Raw genomic sequence first — 26,523 nt, 5'->3', positions numbered from 1 at the left:
CTTTAAAGCCATTGACTGACTGGTGGTCAGAATGCGGCCTAGTGATATTCACGTTCAGCCTCTCTGTGCCTCTACACTATTTTCCCTAACCCATACCTTATTTCTCTAGAACGTTATGAGAATGAAATTATGCTTTCTCAAGTCCTTGAGAAAATGGAACCGTGGCATCCAGGTAGCTCTCGTTACCATTGTCATCTAAGTGATTGTTCTTCATTGGTAGCCTTTTAGGTAGCTCAGGGGACTGAAGTGATTCTTCTACTGCTTATCCACTGCACAAAAAACCACCCTGAAGCTTTGAGGCTTCAAACATTTTATTTGCACATGATAATGTGAGTGAGCGATTTGAGCTGGGCTTAGAAATGGGGCAGTTCTGCTGGTTTTGCTGGTTACCCACATGGCTGCAGTCATCTGGGGGCTCAACCAAGACGGGGTGCTGTCAGATGGCCCTGCTTCCGTGTCTGTTGGTATGGGCAGTTGGCTGGGCCACGCATCTCTAGCAGGCTAGCCGAGGCTTCTTACATGGTGCCGGCTTCCAGAAGCAGCAAAAGAGAAATGAGACTCATGCCAACATTTTTCAAGCTGCTGCTTGCATCATGTTTGCTAATGCCCTGTTGACTGAAGCAAGCCAATGGCCAAGCCTGGAATAAGTGTGAAGAGGGACTACACAGGGCCTGGAGACAAGGAGGTGTGATACTTTGGAGATCATTACTGAGACAGTCATCCATGGCTGTCATGTGTATCACCAGTGGTAAGAGCTCTAGCATTTCTGCAAGTGACGACACACAACTTCTAGTTTTTGATGGTTACTTTCGAAGAGAAATCACCAGGCATGCTGCCATCAGTCCTAACAGCCATGCCTGGAATGGAAACTGAGCCCACACTAGGTTTTACATTCTAGCCCTATGGTATCATAAAGAGTTATGCCAGCAGCCTGGTCCGTCAAAACAGCCTCATGCCCATGGGGACCTTTAAGCAAATGCTCAGCCCTGCCAGCTTGGTTGAGCTATATTTGTGTTATACAGGTTCTAGAGTGGGCTCAGGAGAAGCGGAAGCTGAGCGTCTTACACATCCATGGGGTCTACACCAATCCTAGTGGCATTGTCCTCCATCCAGCTGGGTATCAGAATGTGCTCAGGAACACTGAAGTTATGGTGAGTGGTGTTGATCTTGCTGATCTCAAGAAAGCCTTCCTGGGAAACCTCTAAATATACAATCGGTCTTCACAGGGTAACATTTTCCCCATGAGTTAAAATTGGAAGTTGAAACATTCTTTCTGTGCTTCTTAGCTTGTGGTTGTGCATGCTAGCTTAGGAAATGTAGAAGGTCTCTTCAGGTATCAAGCCGGAGGTTTTTACTTTGTTCTTGATTGACAGCCAGCAGATGGCACTCTGTCATCGGCATCATCCCTGCATACAAAGATTACATTATTATCCTTCTTCATTTTTTGGTTTATTATAGTATTAAACCCTCTCTATGCCAATAATAATACATGCACCTTTTTACTGACTAGTCACTCTTAGAACATACATTCTAAAGAGACTTTGTGAATGGTGATGGGCTTATATTGAATTATCGCTTATTGCTCAGTGCAAAGAATTTTAAAAATTTTAGGGAGGATGATAAAGCTTTGTGAGAAAGCTTGTTGCTTTTTTGAGATACAAGTTTTAGACTTGTTCATACATATGTGTAAAGTACTCTCTGGCCAGGGATATGTGGGGAAAATTCACCAGCCCCCAACTCTGAGAACAGTGTATACTGGCTGTTTTCAGGACTAGGTCACTTAGAATGATAGTATCTTTATATGATGCAGCAAAAGAAAGACCAGGAAAAATGTGATACTTTCTAAAGCATAAGGGACTTTTTTTCACCTATACTTTTGCTGACATGTGTTTTAATTGCATCCATCTTTGACATTGAGTGATCCCTTAAGCAGAATCATTTCCAGTGTTTGTATATGTACCTATAGGTATATACATATAGGTATAATGTACATATACACATTGATGTAGTAAGTGTCATAGATTTTGTTTGTTTGTTTAAGAAATCTGGTGATGGAATTATCTTCTGTGGTGATCTATGGTTCAGTTTGTAAAGCAAAAAAGGAAAATATGATTTAGAAAATGGGAAGAGTAAGATGTATTGAAAACTTTTCAATGCCTTATGGCCTCTGGACACACAGATCTGACAAACCGTATAGCAAGTAGACCACTGCCTACCCAGTGAAAGCCTGAATAGAGAGCAGTAGCATGCCAGGTAAAGGTACAATTTTAGACCAGTCATCAAGTGGTAGGCATAAACAATAAGATCAGACTCCTTCTTGGAATGAATATACATACCCTCTTAAATTTTGGTTAATTGGTCATCACAGTCTGCTAAATGTTGTAGTTATGACCCTGTTGACTTTTTTGTTTGAGACAGGCCTTATGTGTGTCTTCACAGTGTCATTAACGTGTTGTTTCTTTTCCTGCAAGAGAGAGATTCAGAAACTCTATGAAAACAAGTCATTTCTTTTCCTGGGATGTGGCTGGACTGTGGATGACACCACTTTCCAAGCCCTTTTTCTGGAGGCTGTGAAGCATAAATCTGACTTAGAACATTTCATGCTGGTTCGGAGAGGAGATGTGGATGAGTTCAAGAAGCTTCGAGAAAACATGCTGGACAAAGGAATTAAGGTCATCTCCTATGGAAATGAATATGCTGATCTCCCAGAATATTTCAAGCGACTGACATGTGAGATCTCCACGAGGGGTAGATCAGGTAAGATGCATTTTGAGACTGAGAGCAATAGCTCTTCGACCTTTTATGTATTTGTGATGAGTAAAATCATTACCAACATGAGGAATATAATCCCAACCATATTATGAAGGGAGATCTTGGTCAATCTTCAGGTTAGACTAAAATGCCATTTGGATAGTAGGAAAGTGGACAAAGGCATATTCCAGCAGTTCATTACAGAAGTAGGAAGAATGAAAAAATATTCAGCCTCACTAGTTATCAGTGAAATGCAATTAAAATATAGATTTCAATATTGAAAAGAATGATAGATTGCTCAGTTTTGGCTAAAGCTGTGAGGAAAAAAATATATTCATGTAATGATGGTGGGAAGGTAAAGTTAGTACAGCTCTTCTGAAGGGGAAGTTTGGAATATGTTCAAAATTTAAAAACCTTTGATCCAGAAATCCCACTTGATACAATAGTTATCTTAGAAATTTCTCCTAAGGAGATAATTGGACAATTGCACAATTATACTACACAATTGCATAGAGATACAGGTGTGGGAATATAGTCATTTTTGTTTATAATTGCAAAAAAATTGGAAGCAACCTAAACTATTCCAGTTAATAGGAGATTTTATAAATACATCGGCATTTATGTAATTGATGAAACACAATGAAGCCATAAGAGGGAAAATTTTGTTGCCCGAAAAGAAATCAAGACATAATATGTGAGTAAAGAACACCAGGTTGTAAAATGCCACCACGGTCCATCCCATTCATACAGAATTGTAGATGTATTCTGTTTTTGTTTCTGTATGCATGGAAATATCTGGAATGATGTTTACTGAATTAACTGTGGTTATCTTTCTGTGGTAGGATGTAAGGTTTTTTGTTTTTTGTTTTTTTAGTATTTTGTTTCTGTGCTAGCATTTTTGACAGTAATTATGCATTATCTTTACAAGTAGAACAGAATTTTTAAAAGTACTATTTGAAAACTGTTATGGTGGTATTAAAGATAGAGGCTGGAGGGGCGCCTGGGTGACTCAGTCGTTAAGCGTATGCCTTCGGCTCAGGTCATGATCCCAGGGTCCCGGGATCGAGCCCCGCATCGGGCTCCCTGCTCCGCGGGAAGCCTGCTTCTCCCTCTCGCACTCCCCTTGCTTGTGTTCCCTCTCTCGCTGTCTTGCTCTCTGTCAAATAAATAAATAAAATCTTAAAAAAAAAAAAAAGATAGAGGCTAGAGGTACCACTCATTTGTCATTTTACCTCCAGGTTCTAACTAAGCCAAATGGGTATAGAAGTTCAGTTTATTAATGGCTCCAGGCAAGTTCCCAATAACCTTAGAAAATGCAGAACTTGTTGGTATCAGCTAAATTGAAGAATGCTTTTTAAAACTTTGCTGTTGTATGTAGTATATATTCTTGAAAAGTTGTATGTTAATATGTATTTGCATTGTCAATCTGAATGCATCTTAGGGGGCCTAATAAAGTACAGTAATTTAATATAGAGAGAACTTTTCCTAAACCTAGTATTATTCCTTGATTTATTTTCTGAATCAGATAGCTTTAAGTGGAATTCTCCTGTAGTGAGAAATTCCACAAGCTCTTATTATCAGTGGCTATCCATCAAAATGGAACCAGATTTGTAAAATGTATCACCACAAATGAACACTAAAAACTATGTCAGCCCTTTCTCCAGAAGACTTTAGAAAACCCCCCTTTTTAATGTTTTTTATTTTAATTCCAGTTAGTTAACATACAGTGTTAGTTTCAGATGTACAATATAGCAGTTCAACACTTCCATACATCACCCGGTGCTCATCACATGTGCCCTCCTTAATCCCCATCACCTATTTCACCCGTCCCCTCACCCACCTCCCATCTGGTCACCATCAGTTAGTTCTCTATAGTTAAGATCTCTTTCTTGATTTGTGTCTCTCTTTTCCCCCCCTTTGTTTTGTTTCTTAAATTACACATGAGATCATATGATGTTTGTCCTTCTCTGACTTATCTTGCTTAACATTATACTCTCTAGCTGTATCCATGTCATTGCAAATGGCAAGATTTCAATCTTTTTTATGGCTGAATAATACTCGTGTGTGTGTGTGTGTGTGTGTGTGTGTGTACACCACTTCTTTATCCATTCATCAGTAGATGGATACTTGGGCTGCTTCCGTATCTTGGCTATCGTAAATAATGCTGCTATAAGTATAGGGGTGCATATTCCCTGTGAATTAGTGTTTTTGTATCCTTTGGGTAAATACCCAGTAATCTGATTGCTGGATCATAAGGTAGTTCTGTTTCTAACTTTTTGAGGAACCTCCATACTATTTTCCACAGTGGCTGCACCAATTTGCATTCCCACCAACAGTGCATGAGGGTTCCTTTTTCTCTACATCCTCACCACCAACTCTTGTTTCTTATGTTGTTGATTTTAACCATTCAGACAGGTGTGAGGTGATATTGTAGTTTTGATTTGCATTTCCCTGATGGCAAGTGATGATGAACATCTTTTCATATATCTGTTGGCCATCTATCATCTTTGGAGAAATGTCCATGTCTTCTGCCCATTTTTTAATTGGATTATTTGTTTTTGGGGTATTGAGTTTTCTAAGTTCTTTATATATTTTGGATACTAACCCTTTATCAGATACATCATTTGCAAATATCTTCTCCCATTCAGTAGGTTGCCTTTCAGTTTTGCTGATTGTTCCTTTCACTGTGCAGAAGCTTTTTTTTTTTTTTAAGATTTTATTTATTTGACAGCACAAACAGGAGGAGTGGCAGGCAGAGGGAGCTGCAGGCAGAGGGAAAAGCAGACTCCCAGCTGAGCAGGGAGCCCAATGAGGGGCTCGATCCCAGGGTCCTGGGATCATGACCTGAGCCGAAGGCAGACGCTTCACTGACTGAGCCACCCAGGCACCCCATACAGAAGCCTTTTATTTTTTGATGTAGTCCCAATATCTTATTTTTGCTTTTGTTTCCCTTGCCTCAGGAGACATATCTAGAAAAAAGTTGTTACGGCCAATGTCAAAGAGGTTAGGTGTTCTTTTCTAGGATTTTTATGGTTTTTAGAAAACACTTTCAAAAGACAACCCTTTTTGTCTCTTTTGTGAAAACAATTTGCTCTTCTTTCTTGGGGATGCATTTCCTGCTGGCCTGCTGTGTTTCAGATTCTTCTGCTGCTGGCCCACACTTAAGACTTTCAGTAGGCTTTTCCAATTGTGCATGTTCTGTTGTCATTAAACAAGAGGTACCTACCAAGCTCTGCATATTTCTTTTGATCTGCATTCTGAGATCTACCCAGAAAAGATGCTAAAATTAAAAACAATAACAAAATCCCCCTGGACAGCTGTTCCTGTTAAACGAAATCTTTTCTTGACAAAAATCATCAGAAGTATTATAGGATGGCACAGATTCTTTTATTAGCTGCATGGGCTTCTTCCCAAAGTGGTTTTTCCCAGCGTTATCTATCTTTCCAATTGGGTATTCTGAACTTTTAAAAATGAAGGATTTTCAGTATGGCCAGGGGGCTTTATTAGAGTGGTCAGCCGAGTTTGTGATTTGAAATCTAGCAGAGCAGTTTTAGGTTAAAAACATTTCAAAACAAGTCAAGCTTATCCTCCATCCTTGGTTATGATTTGAGTCTCTGTAGATACATACTAGTTAAAGTTAGAGGTTAAGAGGTCTTCTGCTGTTGTTTAACCCTGAACATTTGCTAGGCTCCTGGCATACTTGCTGTGTACTTGATTTTGCATAGAGAAAGTTGCTCGGATTCAAAAGATTCTTTAGGTTCTAGTATATATATTTCAGAAAAATCAAGTAATGGGGAAAGGAAAAATAATTTTTAGAATTCATTATTGTAATACAAGCAATTATTTTAGTATATTTCCAATTAACAATTTTTCCTATGCATTTTTTCATAGTTGTGAACAAAGTATACATAGTCATGTTACTTTTTTTATTCAGTGGTACATCTCATTTATTTTCCCACATGGCTGGTCTTCATAACTACTAGTTTTAATGACTGTAATAATCCAGTGTGGATGTTAGTTTACCCAGTTTTTCCCGTTAGGCAATGTCTAATTTTTTTCTTGTTTTTTCTTTTGTAAGTACTGTTGGCAATGAATTTTATCTTCATCCCTACCGTTTTTCCTTTTGCCAGTAATTTCCTTCAAGGGTTCTCAGTATAATTACTAGGTCAAAGGGCATGAATATTTTAGTGGTTGATAACTATTGCTAAAGTTCTTTCCAAGAGGGGGAATACCAATACCTATTTGTATGTATGAGTGCTGTGCTGTCTTTATTTATACTCTAATTGCTCATATTTCTGATGACTATTTTCATCCATGTGTTCAGTTTTAAACTTTTTCCTATGCCATTATCTATCCCAGGACTGTCCAAGAGAACTTTCTGCAATGACAGAAGTATTATCTTCCCTGTCCAGTACCATAACCAAATGCCACATGTGGCTGTGGTTAGTGTGACTGGGGAACAGATTTTTAATGTGAAACTATTTAAGCCACATGTGGCGAACGACACCATATTGGGCAGCACGGATTGAACTCATTTTGTGTTGTAAGAGCATCTGCTACTTTTCACTCTTCTCCTTGGTTCAGTTTGCTCACTTGTACGCTGCTCCCCGTCTCCGTCCCTGGATTTTTACCAAAATTTGGCCTTTTAGATGAGTTAGGGACAGCAGGCACACTTTGCCCACTTAATGTTTTATTTACAAACAGTGTTAGTGCACTCGGGGACCTTACCGCTTCCCTGTTATCTGAAGACTAACCCAGTTCATTCTCCCCACCTCCTTATCTTCTCATCTGGGATGTCTTCATTACTAAATAATGCCATCCTTCTTAGACCGTGTTATTTCATTACCCTTTGGTTGGTTGGTTTTCTTTCTACTATTAAGAGTTTTGGCTTTCCGGTCTACTATCTGATACTAACGTGTATTCTGTTTTGCAGGGATGGTGAGAGAAGGTCAGCTAAACGGCTCCTCGGCGGCACACAGTGAAATAAGAGGTATACTGTTTCCTATTCTACTGTTTGTCCGTTTTGTTGGCAGAAAATGTTTTTCTGGGATTTGTTTATTAGTACCTCGGAGAACAAGGACTCCTACTTGCTAAGGATTCTGTATTTTCCTATCGAGTCTGTCACAAGATTTCTAGTATCTGTGATTTCGTACCTCCTGAAGGGTTAAGTTTGACTTAAATTCTGCAGCTTCGGACGTACACGTGTTTCTGTGAGACTGCATCTTATTCTTTCTTTCTCTCCACAGACTGTAGAACATGAGAGGGGCTGGAGAGATCATCAGCATTAGACCAAGGTGTCAGGCCCGACTGTGGAGAGTATTTAACAAGTAAACTTATAAGAACCCAGCACTGCTCCGTGGAAGTACCAAAACCCAGAGGTTGAAGGTTGGGGGTAGAGTTGGGAGTAGGGAGGTGTTCCAGCTCAGTCCTTCATGCCCACTGGTTCTTGATCTTCTGTGGCCTCTTCCAGTTCACGAATCCCCAGGTGACAACGGGGCCCAGTGCTGCCCCCACCCCTGCGCTGGACACGCGTGTGTCCACACACCAGATCAGTGCGACACCGCCACTGACTGTGGCCCCAGCCCTGCATGAAGGACTTGGGAGCTAGACGCCGTGGGGTCACCGGGGCTCTTGTTGCGGTTTTGTACTCTATACCTGGTTTTTCAATTAAGCTTAATGGCTTTTTTAAAACATGACTTGAAGCTCTAGTTTTCTAGACCTTTTACAGTGTACAGTATTTTACATAACTGAGCTGTATTAAAAGCTTGTTCATTTACTTCCCAGGGCCCTGGCTCTACTTTTAGAGTCCCTTTAGAAAACCTGCAAAGGCACTAAATGAGCCTAGTTTTTGTAACTTAAAAGTTGTGTTCTTTCACACTGAAGTGGGTGATCTCATTCTCTGGACAACCATTCATTATCAGTTCCTGCTTTGTTTCCCTTCTTACCATAAGGCCTAGAACCATAGTTAGTGTGATGTGGGATCTTAGTTTTGAATCCTACATAAAATAACTCCGAGACATAAAAGGCAATTTACTTATGAAATTTATTTTCTTATATAAATTATGTATTTCTCTGGGCAGACAGCCTTCACCTTATTGCACTAATAGCACATCTGTAATACCAAGCTACAGGACAAGTCTTAACAAGAGGTTTGTATTCTTCAATGTAGCACTTGTCTACCAGGCACTGTAGAGAGGAGGATGAGGAAAAGCCAGGATCCGCTCAGGTGAAGAGTGGAGTGGGGGAGAGGGGCAACTTGTATACCCTTCTGACAGTTGGTTCTCTCCCAGAAGGGGGAACATGCAAAGCTTACATCTGGATTCTGGGAGCAGGGAAGAGTTGGAAGGCTGAGAAGCCCAGTGCAACACTGCAGCTCAGCTCCCTTTATTTTTGAGGGAAGCAGGAACTCCTTTCGTTCATTTGTAACAAATCACTCTGGCCTAGCTGATGCTTTGAGGAAACAGTGGGGATGGGGTCATCATCAGAATTAGCAGCAATTAAGAACAGGCCATACACTGCCACAGTGTGGGGGGGGTATCCTCCTGGCCCCAGGAACCTGAAAGCTATGTATCCAACGGAGAAGCCAGAGCTGGCTCTGGAAGTCTCTCGACTGCTCATTGTGCTCACACATCCCTGTGACCATGTGAATTAGCAAAGCTCCAGTGTTGGATCTTCCAACCGTTGGTCAAAGCTGTAATGAGACTGAGCGTGTAGGCAAGAGTGAAGGGAATGCCTGAGGAGGAGGGGAGGACTGTCAGGGAAGGGGGTGATGGGCAGTGGACTGTAACATGATTAGGCCCTCCTTGCAGGTGGAGGCTGGGCTGCCAGGGAGTGGGGCAGGGGGAGCTACAAGCCCCTAGACCTCTCCTCACTCTGCCTCTGTACTACACTGAAGAGAAGTTGCTCACATACTCTAAAGCACATTCTTGATACAGGAAGAGGGGCTTTGGGGGGAAGCAGTGATTTGGTTTTGGGCAAGAGCCACGTTAAGCCTTCATGAGGGCAGCCACCACAGCCTTGGCGTTGAGACTGCGTAGGTCACAGTAGGTCTGGCCAGTGCCCACAAAGACGATGGGTTTGCTTGTGATGTAGGTCATAGAAATAGCAGCTCCCACCTGAAATGGAGAAAGGGGATACACAGTCACCTCAAGGCCACTTCTTTACATCCCCTCAGGAACAAGAAGCTTTGGAGGCAACAACATATCCTTAGAGCATCAGCTCGCCCATGAAGGATGCCCCTCTCCATCTTGCTCTGTCCTGTACCATCGTATTTACCTTGTCATCAATGGTATCAAATTTGGTGAGGACAATGCCATCAATGAGCCGGGGTGTTTGAGCCATGGAATGGTCAGCCAAGGCTCTATTGAACTTGACCTGTAAGGGAGAAACATGGTATAAGTACAAGAAGTACCCAGCTGGCCAAAGCTGAGGCTGGAAAAAGAAGGAGGCCCTAGCCCTCACCAGCTGGTCCACGGCCTCATTGCCTACTAAGGCCTCCCCCACAAACAGCACCAAGTCGGGTGTGTTGACAGTAATGAGCTTAGCCAGGGCGGTCATCAGAGGGGCATTGTCTTGCATGCGGCCAGCTGTGTCCACCAGCACCACATCAAAGCCTTGGTTACGTGCTAGAGAGAAAAAAAGTGGTCAACTCAAAACTTTCTAGACTGTCCTGCTCATCCCACCTTTCTCTCAAGAAGTGGTAACCTGGCTATATTAAAAGCCTAGGTGTTTACTTTCTTGGGCTTCGGATCTGGTTATAAGGTAGTGTGAGCAAAAACCTACTCTGTGCTTGGCCGTCAAGAACATTCAAGAAAATACGGCAACAGGACAAAGGAGAGCAAACAGAGGTTTCCTTGGGTGGAATATATTAGTTTTGCCCGCAGTTAGCTTCTCCTCATGGCAAGTTCTCCGTCCTGACTTGCTATTGAGCAGTAAGTTGGTAGGAGGAGAACCCTGACCCTCTTGGAGTCACAGGGAAAGCCCAGGAGGAAAGGGGCCCACAGCAGCCCCCCGCCTGCCTGTATGCCATACCAAAGGCGATCGCTTCCATGGCAATGCCCGCAGCATCTTTGCCGTAGCCCTTTTCAAACAACTGCACCATAGCGCGGCCGCCGTGCTTCTCCGGGGGGTGGAGGGCACTCAGGCGCCGGGTGTGCGTGCGTAGCTGCTCCACAGCCCCGGCACGAAATGTGTCGCAGGCGGCGATGAGGACACTGAAGCCATTCTCTAACAGCCAGAAGGAAATCTGTGCAAAAGCAGCAAACAAATCAATCCCTTAGAACCAGAGTCCCTAAGACATGGAGAGTGAAGAAAGGACGTCAGAGACCGGTGGGGAGCTGTACCGACCTTGGCAAGATTGGTAGACTTCCCCACTCCATTAACGCCACAGAAGGTGACCACGTAAGGGCGCTGATGACGCTGGGCATCCATAATATCCCGGAGCATGTCTACACGACGCTGTGGCTGCAGAATCTGCACCAGGGACTCTTGTAGGGCTTGCTTTACTGTGGACGTCACCGCTAAAAGGGGGTGGTGGATCTGTGAAACCCAAGGAATGCACTCCCAGGAACACCCAACACCTAAGGGAACTGGGATCTGGAGGATCCAAGGATCTTGTCCCAGGAATCCACACCACATGTGACAGTGTTCCAAGCACTTTACAAGTGTTAACTCATTTAGTTCTGAGAACTAAAGTTACGCAACAGATGTTTAGAGGTGAAGGAGTTTGCCAAAAGCCACACACCTAGTAGGAATGGAGATCAGTGCACTAACTTCCTGGTACACATCATGCCTTAAGCACTTTCTGGTTTAGGGATATACTTACTGCTGAATGTCCCCATCACCTTCCCTTCCAGCTTGTTGGCCACAGATTCACAGAGCTGGACTGCAATGTCTGCTGCCACATTCTTAGCTGGAGAGACAGGGACAGGTGTGTGAGTGCCATGTCAACAGTAAACAACCCTATGGTACAGATGAGAACTCTAGGTGGTTCTCTCCACCACCCCATCCCATAAACGTGAGTGCTCCTATTCCTCAGAACTTACCAATGAGATGATCACGCATCTTATCTAGCACAGACTCCATGTCTTCACGACTCAAGCTCTTGGACCCCACAAGGCCCTTCAGCATCCCAAACATGCCACCCAGAGTCCCCTTGGTAGCACTGCAGGCACAGGAGATCATAGATACATATAAAGCCAATGGGCAGGAGTCAAGTCTCATCCGTTCTGGAGCCACCCATACCACCCAGCACCTGAAATTCCCCTACCTAGGTTTGGTGTTTTGAGCAGCCACTTCATCATCTGAGCTGCTGCAGTCCAGATCCTGAAGCTGCCCTCCAGGCCCAGTCCCTCGAATCTGGAGGGTACAGGGAAAGAAACAAGATGGGATCAGAACACTGAGGGCTGGGGGTAAAGAAGCCCAGGATTTACCCTGTCCTCATTCCTCCATCTCTGATTTGGAAAACTCCAAACGTGACCCACCCCTTCGTTCATAGAAACCAAAGGTACTGCCCTCCTAATCTCTATCTCCTCCCCAATGTCTTATTAATGGTAACTCTCACTGGCCCGTTGCCTCTTACCAAGCTGATGTCCTCAGGTGGGGCAACCTCAGGGGCTCCATTGGTGGTGGGAGTGCTATAATCCAAGACTTCCTTGTTAGCACAGCCACCCAGTGCCCACACACGGGGTGCTTTTTTGCCCTTCTCCTTTGGAGCATCTGATTTCGTGGACTTGCTGCAAAGGGTTACAGCACAAAGGGTTACAGTGAAGTAGGAGAGGAAACATCCACCCAAGAGCCAGAGACGAGCTCTCTTGCCCCCAACATAGCTAGATAACGGTATTTATGGTGAAAGTTAGAATGCCCTCACCTGGACTTCTCCAGACCTCTCCCATGCTTCTGTATGAACTCCTCTCGCTTCCTGCGTATTAGCTCCTCTTTGGAAAGTTCTACCCCATTCTCAGGCCCCACTGGGAGACCTGACTTTTCGGCAGGAACTGGTTTGCTGGTAGCCAAAAGGCCATCAGAACCTGTTAGGAGAAAAGTCACTGGAGAAAAACGACCCAATTCCAACAATGGGAAATAGTCTTCCAAACCCAAATTATTAAGAGGAAACTAGGAGCAAACATCTTGGGGATGACAAGGCCTGGGGATGATAGGGTGATGGGCACTGAGCAAGGGAGACAAGCAATGACAAAGGGAAAGACGGAACAACTTCAGTCCTTACTGCCATGTTAACTTTTCATGCCCCTGTATGTCCAAGGAGCTCAAACTCACTCTCCTTCTTGGCCCCCTTTTTTTTGCTGTTCTTTGCTTTTTCCTTGGGCTTTTCACCCCGTGTCTCAATCATGGACCTCACAGGTTTCTTGGCCTTTTCTGAATCTTCAAATTTCTTCATGGTAGTGGGAGCACGGATCTTACTGCTTTCCTCTGCTTCACTAGAGAGAAGGGAATGATCAAAGTCCAGAAAATGGGCCCTCATACCAACAGGTCAATTAGAACTGGGCAGCAAATTCAGGAGTGTGTTTCAATACAATTTACTACCCTTGAACCACCCTCAGGAAAGAAGGGAGCTCATCAGGTCATGGAAATCGATTTTGCAGAGGGGTGGTCTCTCACCGAAGGAGCCGCAGGAAGTCATTTTGGAAATCAAAAGTGCCATTCAATAGACTTAAAGCACTTTGCTGTTGGATCTCTGTGCGGTACTTGTCCCGAAACAGCCGGTGCACATCATCTATCAATTTGTCTACATAGGTCAGTGTTAGGATCTTCTGAAAACCAACCTGTTCAGGGAGAGAAACAGAACCAACAGATCTGCTTACGAGCCAACTCAACCCAGGCCTCCTGAGACTGGCTCAGCGGCCTGGCAGGTTTCCCTGACCTGAGGGGCAGCCAGGCTCTCTGACTGGGCTCAGGAGCATCTTCCCTTTCCCCCTCCACCCTCTCTCTGTCTTCTCAGTTACTTCATCATATACACTGGGTGCAATTAATTAGGGTTTTCTTAATAATCAGGATTATGTTGAAAGTGTAAATGCTGTCCCTCTTAAATACCCCCACTTACCACAAACACCAGCTCAAACTGGTTGTCCAGTTTATACTTGAGTGTGAGTGCCTCATGGGTGAAGGAGTTGTTACCTCCCCTTTCCTGGGGGAAAAAAAAAAGTATGTCTCAACTTCAGACTACCCAGAAAACCCAGACTTGGGCCCTTCAAGGATTACTTTTGGGAAAAAAACAGTTCCCTTAAAGACAGACTTGTCCCCAGGACAAGAGGATGCTTGGACCTTGCTCTCTAGCATCCCATCAGGGAGAGGAGGAGGCACCAAGTTGGGGGAAGGGGAAAAGAGGTTAGAGGGAAGGCAAGACACGGGGAAGCCAGAAGGGACCTAATGATACAATCAGATTTACTAGCAGCTGTACACTATTTTTAGAGGCGTTTTTCCATTATCACACCCAGCCTTCGAAACAACAGAAAATCAAGCTGCTGGGGGGGGGGCGGGGAGGCGGAGGGCAAATGGAGGGAACTATGGGAAATCTCAAGAAGCGCCGGAATTCGGCTAGAGTCCCAGAAACGGAGGGGGAGGGGGGCGTCGCAAAGTTGCGGGATGGTCCGATGGGGGCGGGAGAGAGAAATGGAGTCCTGGCAACGAGTGAGTGGCCAGTTTGGGATAGGCGGAGAGGGTGGGAGGGAGGTGTGGGATCAGTTGACGAGGCTATGGACCGGATCAGGGGGCCGAGCCCAGAGTTCTGATCCCGCGGGGAGCGATACCTGCAGCAGCACAGAACGAATCAACGCATTAACGGGCCCGGTGCATGAGTCGCTCACGCCCTGGAAGCACCAGAGCACAAGCCCGCCCTTGGAGAAAATGGTGAAGAAGTCGAGCATGGCGGCAGCGGGAGAGGAGCCGGGCCAGGCGCCGGGAACTCAGGCCGCGATCGCCGCCGCTTCCTGCTGCGCCAAGCGCGGGACACGTCACACCAGCGGCCCCGGAAACCAGCTCAGCCGCACTTCCGCTCAGAGCTGTCGTGTTCTTTCTCCGCCTCCGCCCGAGGGCGCGCAGCACTGACGTAGACGCCAGGCTCACCAATGGCGGGTGGGGGCGGGCCTGGGTGGGGCTCTCGGGGACTGCAGCCTATAGAGCTTAAGGGCGGGGCCTGAAAGGGCCGCTGGCCAATGGGCGCACTCGTCTGAACGGCCTGCTGCGCGGAACAGTGACGGCGGGATGGGCATGGCGTAGGGAGGAGGTAGGGTGCGAGCCTCAAAGGGGCGGTTCGTAGAGTGGCCATGCTGCGAAGGGCGTTGCGGTTATGCTTGGGCCGGGGCCGCTTGGGCCGGGGGCTAGGCACACACAGAGGAGGCTCCACTCTGGGTAAAGTTGAGGGCAGCGGAGGGTATCGTGGTTCTTGGGTGGCCCCAGTCTCCAGCTATGTGACCTTCAGAACTCGGGACCCGGCCCACGATGGAAAGACAGTGGGGTCGGCTGGGAGAAGGGGGTAAGCTTGCCTGCCAGATCTTGTAAAGCCTGAGCAGATGTATGGATCCCAAAGATGCGCTTCTCAGGTGACAAATGCCAGATCGTTCTAAGCCTCAGCTTACCGCCAGAATAGCAGAGAGCCAGCCTGATTGATTGGTTGCACAGATAGGTGTGCATTAAGTCCTGCTAGCGTGCAGGATGCTGTGCCTAGTGTGTGGCTGTTAAGGAGGAAAGAAGGGAAAGAGGATAGGGTCTATGTCCTGTGGAGGTGCCTGGAGTGTAGCTGGAGAGGGAAGACTTCAATAGACCAGTTCAAGACTGGATAGAACCCAACTTGGACAAATGCTCTGCACTGCTAGTCACCGAAGCTAGTGTAACTGGAGAGGTACATGGAGCAGGTGGGAACTGAGATCAGCCTTGAAGATAATTGTTTACTGATTCAAGGACGGTGTGTCTTCCAAGTTCTGGGGAACTGAGCAAAAGTTAGGAGAAGAGAAGTATTGGTTTGGTGCAAGGAACTAGCAAAAGCCATGTAGATAGAGCATTTGTGTAGAAATAGGAAATGTAGTTTGGACAAGGAAGGTAAGCCCAGATCAAGGAGATTTTTTTTTTTTTGAACATTGCCGAGAAGAGTTTGGACTTTGTATTGGAGTCAGTGAAAAGACTTGGAGATTTTTGAGTTAGGTGTGAAAGACAAAAGGATTCATTTATTCAAGGCACTTACGATGTGCCAGGTTCTGTGCTAGGTTGGAGATTCATTGGTGAAGAAGGTAGGCATGGTACAGTATGAAGCAATCACAAATAAACTCAAAATTGCAAATGTCTTGCATGAGGTAATGATACAGTGTGACAGGAGATTTTGACAGTGTTAGGGGGTCAGGAAAGCCTTTCCTGAGAAAATGATAACTGAACTGAAAGGGAAAGGAAGCAAGGTGTTAATGGCAAAGAAATGGACACAGTTTCAAAACAGAGAACCCCTGTGTAGATTCCGTGTGGTGGGATGAAATAAAGCACCATCAAGGTGTGGAAGGAGCTGGAGTGGGGGAGTAGGGAGAGAACAAGGTAAACAGGAGCCAGACTCTGCAGTGTCTCATAGGCTGTGTTGAAGATGTTGGACTTTTATTCTTGGAGTAACGGAAAGCCACTGGAAGGTTTTAAGCAAGACAGTATGTGATTAAATTAGTGCTTAGAAAATATTCTAGCTGTGATGCAGGAGAGTTGGGCAGGCAAGAGGGGAATTAGTGGGAACAGTTAGGAGGCTTTTGCATTAGTCTAGGTGAGAGCTTATGGTGGTTTGGTCTAGGGTGGTGGTAACAGAGATGGGAAAAAACTGGGGGAGGGACAGATTGGGGAGATATTTAGGAGGCAAAGCCATCGGGACTTGACAATAGATGGGATATGAATGTAGCTTTGCTGGTGGTGATGGATGGCCAGGATAAGATGCCACTCAAAGAGTATCATGCTTCAGAGGGCACTGCAGCTTGGGGTGTGCCAGAACCTCTTGGTCCAGGAGCCTGGAACATCCAAGAGGAGAGGACAATGCAGTTGAATATATGAGCCTGGGGCTCAGAGGAAAGAGCAGTCTGCACAGGAGATAAACATGTGTAAGTCACCTGGCCTAGGGAGAGAGTACAGAGCGTTCATTTTAAGAAGTTGAATCTTGCATTGCTGGGCACGATGCATGAGAAGGCAAAGAGCCGAACGGCATACAGACCATATAGTGAAGCTGTGGAATACTGCTGGGTGCGAGCTGACCTTATGAGAAGGGAGGGCCACGGAGACAGCCAGCTCAGTGTCCTCTTAGCCCACCTTTTCCTGTGCCGATCCTCTAACCCCTTACCACCTGGAAAGAGAATGTATGGCCTTCTGACCTATAATTGCATCCCACAGACCAGAATGGAAAGGTGTCCGAGATTAAGAAGAAGATCCAGTCAGTCCTTCCTGGAGGGGCCTGGAATCCACTGTACGACACCAGCTACCTGCCCCCTGAACACTCGGATGTGGTGATTGTGGGGGGTGGGGTGATTGGCTTGTCCGTGGCCTATTGGCTGAAGAGGTTGGAGAAGCCACAAGGTGCCATTCGGGTGCTGGTGGTGGAACGGGACCACACGGTGAGGTCTGGGGGAGGGCGGCGGCATGAGTGGGGCACGGACTCTTACTAAGGGGCAAGGGGAGCAGAGGGGAGGAAAGACTTCAGTCTTTGGGGGTCCAAAGTCCAAAGGGACTGTACTTTGGCTCTTGTTTAGAAATAGTCCCAGGTGCTTCCTCCCTCAAATTAGAGGCTTTGGCAGTAAGGTTTTTGCTTTTAAAAGCAAATTTCACAATGTTGGATCTTCTGGGCGTCCACAGGTCCAGCAAAGAGAAACTGTATTCCAGCTGTAATGAACACAAACAGCTATCTCATCCCCCCTTCGAGATTCTATTACTTCTGAGGTTTTGCACAGTTGTTCTATTTTATTTTCTAAGATTTTATTCATTTATTTGAAAGAGAGAGAGCACACAAGTGGGGAGGGAGGGGCAGAGGGAGAGGGAGAAACAGACTCCCCGCAGAGCAGGGAGCCCGATGCGGGGCTCGATCCCAGGACTCTGGGATTATGACCTGAGCCAAAGGCAGACGCTTAACTGACTGAGCCACCCAGGCGTCCCTAGTTGTTCCTATTTTAACCACTGCCAGTTAACCAGGAATCTTGCTAGTTCTATTTTCCAGTTGGGTAGGTGAAATGTTAGTTTCCTGCCCTTGGACTTCCAGGCCATTCCCATTTTGTGCCACAGTGCCCAGCCCTTTTAGATGATTGATTCTCTCTGCTCTGCACATCTGCTAAGAAGGATTTTAGGGGCGCCTGGGTGGCTCAGTCGGTTAAGCGTCTGCCTTTGGCTCAGGTCATGATCCCAGAGTCCTGGGATCAAGCCCTGCATCGGGCTCCCTGCTCCGCGGGAGGCCTGCTTCTCCCTCTCCCTCTGCCCTCCCCCCCTCGCCACTGCTTCGTGCTCGCTCTCACGTGCTCTTTGTCTCTCTTTCTCTCTCTCTCTCTCAAATAACTAATAAAAAATCTTAAGGAAAAAAAAAGGTTCTTAATAATAGTTGCCCTCTTTGGGTGCTGGTTGACTTGCATATGGGTTTATCTCCCTCAACTCCTCTTAGATTACAAACTTGCAAGTAGGACTCCCCTCTATTTGTAGGTGCTTCTGTTAGTGGATTCTGCTCACGTGTGACAGGATGCTGGCCGCCCTCAGCTACTTTGGTCTTTCCACAGTATTCCCAGGCCTCCACCGCGCTGTCTGTGGGCGGGATTCGTCAGCAGTTCTCGGTGCCTGAGAACATCCAGCTCTCCCTCTTTTCAATTGAGTTTCTGCGGAACATCAATGTACGTGCAAAGGGGCTTGGGGGTTGGGGTGGTGACCTCTCGTTTAACCCAGAGAGAGGAGCCACCCAGCCGGCCAGGGGAAGCAGGGAGCAGAAGCAGTTCAGGCAAGTAGGAGTTGGAACCTCTAGTTCTGTCCCTGGTGGTGGTACCCAGAGGAGGAGGGCTTCCCCGAGTCTCGGGAGCTGTTGGTGAGGAAGCCAGGAGAGCTCTCCCTCCCTTCTTTAAATCAACTTCTTCTAAAGAGTTGTCTTTTTTTTTTTTTTTTTTTCCTTTTTTTGCATATAGGAGTACCTGGCTGTAGTCGATGACCCTCCCCTGGACATCCAGTTCAGCCCCTCGGGTTATCTCTTGCTGGCTTCGGAAAAGGGGGCTGCAGTGATGGAGAGCAGCGTGAAGGTGCAGAGGTGGGTTCCCGGCACGACCACCCGGCTGCTGCTCAGCTGCACGCACCCGGCAGGCTCCGACGCTGACTTAGCAGCTGGGGCGGGCGAGTTGAGAAGACAGGTCTTGACTGTGCGGGAGCTCAGTCTGTCGGGTAACACAGACAAGACCTCCGGGACCCTGGGCTGTCACACAGATGTGGACCACATGCTGCCGCGGTGGTTCCTGAATTTGCCAGATCCTAAGAACCACCTGGAAAATCCCACACCTGATGAGCCAGAATGTCTAGGGAAGAGCCCAGGAATCTGCACACTTTTCCTGTAGGGGCCAGATAGCCAACGTTTTAGGCTTTTGGGGTCATATGGACTCTGTGGCAGTCACTCAACTCTGCAGTTGAAACAAAAGCAGCCGTAGGCAAAACATGGACAAAAATCTGAATGAATGAGTGTGACTCACGTACAAAGATGCAGGCAGCAGGCCGGTTTGGGCGGCCCCTTTTCTGAGTGAGTCTCATGGTCGGACAAGAGTGCATGTGTTTAACGAATAGACTTGCAAGGGACATCAGGTAATGTCCCAGATGCAGCACTTACTCATGTAGCCACCCAATCATCCCCATTTTACATGTGGGTAAACTGAGGCACGAGGCGCTAGTCAGTGGTGGTGCTGGGATTCAAACCAGGCAGTCTGGCTTGCCAGTGTGTTCTTTTAGGATCTGTGTTGCTGTCTTTGGGGGACAGTGTCCCATAGGAGATTGCTGTGCTGGTGGACAGGGCTGTACTAGAAAGTGGACAGGAAGGCCCTTCTAGGCAGAAGGGAAGGGAACAAGGGGAGGCAACCAAGGGACCTGCTCTGTTGTGAAAGGACAGGGAATAGTTAGGGGATGACAGGGAGTTTAGTGTGGCCAAGGAGATACCGGGGTGTAGGAAAGGAAAGCGGGGTCGGGTGCTGAAGAGCCATGACTAGGAGGCTTGGTCTTGACCCGCTTAGCAAGGAGGAAAACTTGGGGAGTTTGGGGCAGAGATGTGACACAAATGAGGCAGGATCCCCACTTGTGGAGTTGGGGTCCCTACTTCCTCTCTGCAACCCCCGCCCAACACACCTGCACACAGTTGCGCATTTCTCTCAGGCAGGAAGGAGCCAAAGTCTGTCTGATGTCTCCTGAGCAGCTTCGGAACAAATTTCCCTGGATAAACACAGAGGGTGTGGCGTTGGCATCTTACGGTGAGGCCTGCTTGCAAAGGGGTTCAGGGGTCGAGGGGTGCCTCGGGTTGGGAGTCTCAGCACCTTCTAGCCACGTCAAGAAGCAGTGCTTCCCCCTGGCCGGCAGAGCCTCCCCCCGGGCCATGCTCGCTCTCTGTCCTCCCACAGGATTTGCCTCTGGTGCACTTGGGCACCATGACCTTCCCTGGCTTGTGAGCCCTAAAGAGGAGTCAGGGGCATGGGAAATCCAGTAGGAGAGGAGGGTCCTAATCCCGCCTTATGAGTCCTCTTGCTGATCACAGGGATGGAGTACGAAGGTTGGTTTGACCCCTGGTGTCTGCTCCAGGGCCTTCGGCGGAAGGTCCAGTCCATGGGGGTCCTCTTCTGCCACGGAGAGGTGACACGTGAGTCTGAGGTCCCATGCTTCTTCCCTCCGCCAGCCAGCACACAGGCGTGGATGGGGTCTTACCTTCACTCACGGGCTAAGCAAGAGTTGGTGGGAAAGGGGGTTCTCCCTGAGGGCTGGCCCTGGCCATTCTGACTCCAGCTCCTAACTCGGCTTCTTTGCATGACTTACGACGTGCTTGAAGGTCTCGGCACGCTCCTGAGAGGTGTGCACACCATGTTCGGCCAAGTTCGTCCTGGTTACCCCATCTCTGTGGGAAAGCCCCCGCCTTCCAGCTCACTTTCCTCGTGAAACCCATGGAATCCCAATCTTGCCCTCTTCAGGCCTCAGGAGTTCTTTTTTTTTTTTCCCCCATGCAGGTTTTGTCTCTTCGTCTAGCCACATGGAGACCACAAGTGGGGAAGAGGTGACTTTGAAAAGGATCCATGAAGTCCATGTAAGTTCCCAGCCTATGCATCTTCCTTACCAAAGCGGAGGGATAAGACCGGTAACAACTGTCATTTTGATCTTTCTCTGCCCACTTCCAGTCTGGGTAAATTAAGGCTCAGGAAGAAATGTACCTTTCATGGTGCCCAGTGTGTGGGCCAGGCCCTCCCTCCCCTCCCCCTTTGGTGCCTGCAGGTGAAGATAGACCGCAGCCTGGAGTACCAGCCCGTGGAATGTGCCCTCGTGATCAACGCGGCGGGCGCCTGGTCTGGCCAGATCGCGGAGCTGGCTGGTGTCGGGAAGGGGCCGCCTGGCACCCTGCAGGGCACCAAGCTACCCGTGGAGCGGAGGAAAAGGTAGCTCCCCTCGGGGCGGCTGGGAGGTTGGGGAGGGGGACAGAAACCGTGTAAGAGTTTGTTAAATGCGGTCGGGAGCGGCGGGGGCGTGCTCTTCCCACCGTCTTCTAACCCGCCGGTCGTGGCAGGTACGTGTACCTGTGGCACTGCCCCCAGGGACCGGGCCTGGAGACCCCATTCGTCGTAGATGCCAGTGGAGTCTATTTCCGCCGAGAAGGACTGGGCAACAACTATCTGGGCAGCTGTAGCCCCACTGAGGTAGGCTGGGCAGGGGTGGGGTGCTGGGCAGGAGACGTAGGCCAACTGTCATGAAAGAGTCAGGCTTTGGGGCGCCTGCGGGGCTCAGTCAGTTAAGCCTTTGCCTTTAGCTCAGGTCAGGATCCCAGGGTCGTGAGCTCGAGCCCCGTGTCGGGCTTCCTGCTCGGGGAGGAGTCTGCTTCTCCCTCTCCCTCCTGCTTGTTCTCTTTCACTCGCTCCCTCTCTCTCTCAGATAAATAATAAATAAAATCTTTAAAAAAAAAAAAAAAGAAAAAGAAAAAGAGTCAGGCTCTTTGGAGGGCCCAGCACTGTTACTGATGTTCCAGCCCCTCTGGGTTTGAAGTGGGATCTTTCCTCCCTGCCCCCCACCTACTGAGGGGATTGAGTAAAGGGTCGGCGAGGTCTGGGTCAGCCCTCGTATCCCAGGGAGCATAAGTTATGTCCCCACCTCTCACTGCAGGAGGAGGAACCGGACCCAGGGAACCTGGAAGTGGACCATGATTTCTTCCAGGACAAGGTGTGGCCCCATTTGGCCCAGAGGGTACCAGCCTTTGAGACTCTGAAGGTAACTAGGAGGCACATGAGCCTGGAGCACCTCGGGCCCCTTGGGAGCCTGACCACTGCCACACGCTCTCCACCTCACAGCTGCTAAGGACTCGTGGTCTAGGGACACATCCCATCGACCCCTCAGCAGCTGGGAGACGCTGCTGCGTCTGACCCCTGGGCAGGAGTGAGGGTGGCACGTGTCGGCACTTTCCTGGGAACCCCAGCGTCCTGTCCACCTGCAGGTTCGGAGTGCTTGGGCTGGCTATTACGACTACAACACCTTCGACCAGAATGGTGTGGTGGGTCCCCACCCACTCGTCGTCAACATGTACTTTGCCACGGGCTTCAGTGGCCATGGGCTCCAGCAGGCCCCTGCCGTGGGGCGAGCTGTGGCAGAGATGGTGCTGGATGGCCACTTCCAGACTATCAACCTGAGCCCCTTCCACTTCAACCGCTTTTACTTGGGAGAGAAGGTCCAGGAGCACAACATCATCTGAGCCTGTAAGCTCTTCCCTGGGCCCCGCTGCCCCATCCGTGACCCTTGGCTCACATTCACATCCTCCTCACTGTGGCTTCCTCCCCAGCACCAAGCCAGGCTCTCCTCCATCTCCTGTCCCCGTGGGGCTGGGCAGGCAGGCCGACTGTAGGCTTTGAGAGGCACTGTGCCTTAGGCCCAGGCCAACAGAGAATGATGGGGTGAGACCCCAGGACTGATCTCTGGCCCAGGCCAAGGCCGCCCACCAAGGTAGTGCAGCTGGGCGGAATACCTGAGCACGTGCCCCAAGACTGGCTTCTTCTGGTACTGACCCAGAAAGATTGCCTCTGCCTCTCTTTGCCAGGCTCCAGCAGAGCCCAGGCAGGGGGCATTGCACGGCAGCCTGGCCCAGATTTAGTGATTGTTTACCTTTTTCATCAGTCAATAAAATGTGATTACTTCTTCCATCCAGGCCTCTGTCCCTTCTACTTTCACCTCCTGGAGCACCCACTAGCCTTTCACACCAGGCTGGGAGGAGCATGGCCTTCTCCTCCCGGGAACATTCTGAAGTCCTCCTTATAGGCATCTTGTTTGCACACGAATGCCTCCTCTTCCTGAGTCCCTGCAGGGTTTGGTTGTAGAATGTAGGGAAGGCTTCATTCATTTATTCACTATTTGTTCAGCTGCAGCTCTTGGCCAGGCCCAGGGCTGCATATTAGGGATATACAGCAGTCAGCCATTCCGTATGTCCTCACGGGAGTGTTCTTATCTCTGCCCTGCCCTTCGGCCCAGGTCAGATGTAGTGCGTCCCCATAGTGCCGGGAATAAGCACAGGTCACGGACACCTCGTCTCACCTGGGTGTTTCTCCATGAAGCTTCTCAGGGAAGTTGTCCTCTGAGCTGAACCTACAGGACGAGCAGTTTAACGAAGTGAATGCACAGAGGGGAAGCGGGGAGGAGAGCGAGGACGGGGGTGATTGCAGACTTCAGGAAAACCATATACAAATGCCCGGGACCAAGGGTTAGTAAGATTCAAGGGACAATAAGAGATTTGTCCAGGTGAGATCATGGAGGGAAGGAACAGAGGCAGTAAGAATCAGGGCAGGGCCAGGAGCCAAAGAGCCATGCTGTGGCGCTTGGGTTGTGTTCTGTGGGCTTTCAAGTAGAGAAGCGACATGCTCCGATTTTCCTTTTAGAAAAATCACCCTGACTGCCTTGTGGCGAATAGACTATGATGTCAAAGCAGGAGGGCAGATGGGAGGCTGTCACTGCAGTCCACAGGGCAGACAGCGGGGCCTGCACTGGCAGGGCAAGAAGCATGTGTGTCCAAGAAGTGACAGTAGTCACGAGAAACGGGGTCAAGTAAGACTCAGGTTTTTGGCTTGGACAGCTAGATGTATGTCTTGCCTTTCACAGAGGTGAGGAACACCAGGGAGGAGCAGGGTGAGGGACAAGATGAGTGGTACAGTCTGGGACATGTTGAGTCAAGGGTGCGTACAAGGACATCGGGTAGAGCTGTCTAGCTGGGAGTTGAAGGTACTGCTGGGCACTCAGGATGATCTAGGCTGTAGAGATACGGATACCATGGAAGAGAATGGCATCCCCCCACAAGGGGAGAAGAGTAGGGGGCCAAGGGGGGAAGCCGGGGGTGACCCCACTGTCATTTTAAGGGATGAACGAAAGGAGAGGAAACCGAAGAGGTGGCCAGAGAGGCAGGAGAAAAGCCAGGAGCGGGAGGTGTCCCAGGAACCTAGGAGTGGTCCGCGATATCCATGCATGCTCGCAGGCTGGATCAGTACCAGGTAGGTCGGTGGGGCCCCCACGGAGAGCGGTTCTGGGAAGAAATGTACCTCGGTGGGGTCCAAGGTGACAGTTGTTCAGAAGGGAGAAGTGAATGGGAGTAGAGACAGTTAGTAAAACGTTCATTCCCCCTCAAAAGCAGCCTTTGGGGAGAAGAAGGGAAAAGATGGGCCTGACTGATTATCAGCTGTGTGAGGGAGGGCGGACTGGGGACAGGGGAGTGGCGCTGCCCCGTGAGGTAACAGGAGAAGCCCCTGGGCTGGGGAAGAGCCAGGACTGATGAGGCGAGCAAAAGAGGAAGAGCCTCGGGTGCTGAAAGACAGGAAGGAACTTGCCAGGGGCATGGGCTAGGGACAACTCAGGCCAAGCCCAACATCCGTGATAACCCTGTAAGCTAGCCTCGTCAGGTGCCCAGTATTCACTCACCCTGCCTTCAGTAGCTACCCCCCTCTGTGGGTCAGAAGGAAAATGGCCTTCATCTGGCTCCTCACCCTGAAGCTACTTCAAGATGACAAACACTGTACTCATTTATTAAGAATGCATTAATGAGGCCTCGTAGGAGAGCACTTACCCTGCCATCTGTCTTCCCTCTCAGTCCAAGCCTCCTTCACCTTTGCCCCAACACTGAGCTGTCGCCATGCGTGCCCTCCACCCGCTCTCAGCCAGGCTTCCCTGAGTGCCTGTGCCCTGCGCTGGAGCCGGAGGGGAGCCCTGGCTCAACTCCAAACAACAGGGTGGTACAGGGCTGGTGAGGAAAGAGGTGGGTCGGGCAGAGTTAAGAAAGCCGTAGAAAGGAGCCTTGCCAGAAGGGGGCGCCGGAAGAGCACAGCTGGGAAAGGGAGCGCACGGTGGGTGGAGGGAACAGCGGAGGTCAAGCACCCGGCCCGGCAAAGCAGAGGTGTGTTGGATAAAGGGTCAAAGAAACCCTTCCTGTACTTCCTACCTACTTCATCTCACCTACTCCTCCCCGCAACACTGGGAACCAGGTACTGTCATCTGACCACGAGTGAAGTGAACCGAGACAGGCCACATACTTCCCCAGGGTCAGAGGGCTAGTAAGTGATGAGCTCTGGATGTGAACCCCAGCGGTCTTGCTCCAGAGCCGCTCCAGAGCCCTCGTGTACAGTCCGAGACCACACTGCCTCCCAGGATTAGCCACTAATTCGCTCTGCTGGCTGGTGAGAAACGTAGGAAATCAGACTGAAAGGGAGATCATGAATCATGAATCTTCCATCAGTCCTATTAAACTAGCTGCATCGTCCAGCATTTGGGAGGAATGTTTCCCAAACTGGCATGCCATGGAACACTGCTCAGGAAGATACTGGTATTTCTACTACGCTGAAACAAGTCGGGAAAAGGATACGTGTTGTCTTCCCTCCACCCTCCACCCCCCACCCCGTCCTGGTGCTTCACAAAGCTCATCAGCAAGCGGGCAGGTAAAGAAATCCTGCACTTTAACCCAGGGCTCAGCCAATGTCTTGCTCATCACTTTTGTGCAGCAGGGAAGCGCGGGGTGTGGCATCAGCTTCCAACACCGGCCTCAGTTGGTGTCCCCCCTCAACCCCCGCCCCGCCCCATTTCTGCGGTTGAGAGCCCCGCTACCACCTGCCATGTGGACTTTGGACAAGTCCTTAAATCTCCACTTTTTTTTTTTCTTTTCTTTCTTACTCCGCCCCCCCCCCCCCCGCCCCAGGCCGCGCATGGGGGAGGAGTAGAGGGAGAGGGAGAGAGAATCTTGAGCAGGCTCCACGCTGAGCAGAGCCGCACCCAGGGTGGACCTCAGGACCCCGAGATCACGACCTGAGCAGAAATCAATAGTGGGAGACTTAACCGATTCAGCCACCCAGGCGCCCCTCCACTTTAACCGTAGAAAAAGAAAAAAGGTACAATGGCTGGCCTTGCAGGTCGTTAAGAGAATTAAATGAATGGAACAAGGGTTTCTTTCCTTCTCCCCGACACAGAACAAAGCCGAGGCTTCAGGCTGTGCGCGTAGGTTTCGGGGGACGCGGGAGCACCGACTCTTCTCCAAGTTTCTGCGGGTTTGCCGGCTCCGGAGGCTCCCAGGGCCCCGGGGGCGGGGCGGCGAGG

The 26,523-nt window shown here is 48.9% G+C and overlaps 3 protein-coding genes across 10 annotated transcripts in view; 2 read left to right on the top strand and 1 right to left on the bottom strand.

The window, feature by feature from the left end:
* FAM118B (family with sequence similarity 118 member B) overlaps positions 1-8,527 on the top strand; it is a 47,057-nt gene extending 38,530 nt beyond the window's left edge. For both annotated transcript variants that reach the window (XM_036099293.2, XM_036099292.2), the window contains exons 5-8: positions 1,023-1,151; positions 2,472-2,757; positions 7,685-7,741; positions 7,998-8,527. In XM_036099293.2, coding sequence (XP_035955186.1) covers positions 1,023-1,151; positions 2,472-2,757; positions 7,685-7,741; positions 7,998-8,011 — 486 coding nt within the window. In that variant the 3' untranslated portion in view covers positions 8,012-8,527. The remainder of the gene's footprint in view (positions 1-1,022; positions 1,152-2,471; positions 2,758-7,684; positions 7,742-7,997) is intronic.
* Positions 8,528-8,775: 248 nt separating this feature from the next.
* SRPRA (SRP receptor subunit alpha) lies at positions 8,776-14,750 on the bottom strand. The gene is made up of 14 exons (XM_036099280.2): positions 14,517-14,750; positions 13,811-13,894; positions 13,369-13,532; positions 13,027-13,187; positions 12,620-12,779; positions 12,332-12,485; positions 12,020-12,108; positions 11,796-11,914; positions 11,576-11,662; positions 11,098-11,270; positions 10,783-10,996; positions 10,213-10,376; positions 10,027-10,125; positions 8,776-9,866 (listed from the first exon to the last, which is right to left on the bottom strand). The coding sequence occupies exons 1-14, from the start codon at positions 14,631-14,633 to the stop codon at positions 9,738-9,740; spliced, it is 1,914 nt and encodes a 637-aa protein (XP_035955173.1). The 5' UTR covers positions 14,634-14,750; the 3' UTR covers positions 8,776-9,737.
* A 248-nt stretch (positions 14,751-14,998) lies between these two features.
* FOXRED1 (FAD dependent oxidoreductase domain containing 1) lies at positions 14,999-26,369 on the top strand. Of its 7 annotated transcripts, XR_013442545.1 has the most exons (13): positions 14,999-15,117; positions 17,113-17,333; positions 18,477-18,587; positions 18,873-18,991; positions 20,095-20,189; positions 20,471-20,572; positions 20,934-21,010; positions 21,196-21,356; positions 21,485-21,614; positions 22,075-22,179; positions 22,403-22,661; positions 24,306-24,437; positions 26,129-26,369. XR_013442545.1 is itself a non-coding variant. In XM_036099281.2 (11 exons), the coding sequence occupies exons 1-11, from the start codon at positions 15,033-15,035 to the stop codon at positions 22,655-22,657; spliced, it is 1,461 nt and encodes a 486-aa protein (XP_035955174.1). In that variant the 5' UTR covers positions 14,999-15,032; the 3' UTR covers positions 22,658-23,102. The 7 variants fall into 7 exon arrangements, 6 of the variants coding, with proteins under 6 accessions (XP_035955174.1, XP_035955179.1, XP_077914906.1 ...); XM_036099281.2 differs by lacking the exons at positions 24,306-24,437; positions 26,129-26,369 and having other exon boundaries at positions 22,403-23,102; XM_078058780.1 differs by lacking the exons at positions 24,306-24,437; positions 26,129-26,369 and having other exon boundaries at positions 15,057-15,117; positions 17,113-17,185; positions 22,403-23,102.
* Positions 26,370-26,523: the final 154 nt, after the last annotated feature.

This window comes from Halichoerus grypus, chromosome 11, assembly GCF_964656455.1.
Source record: "Halichoerus grypus chromosome 11, mHalGry1.hap1.1, whole genome shotgun sequence".
NCBI lineage: Eukaryota > Metazoa > Chordata > Mammalia > Carnivora > Phocidae > Halichoerus > Halichoerus grypus.
The sequence above is the reverse complement of the archived record's forward strand: the minus strand, read 5'-3'. Positions and strand labels throughout refer to the sequence as shown.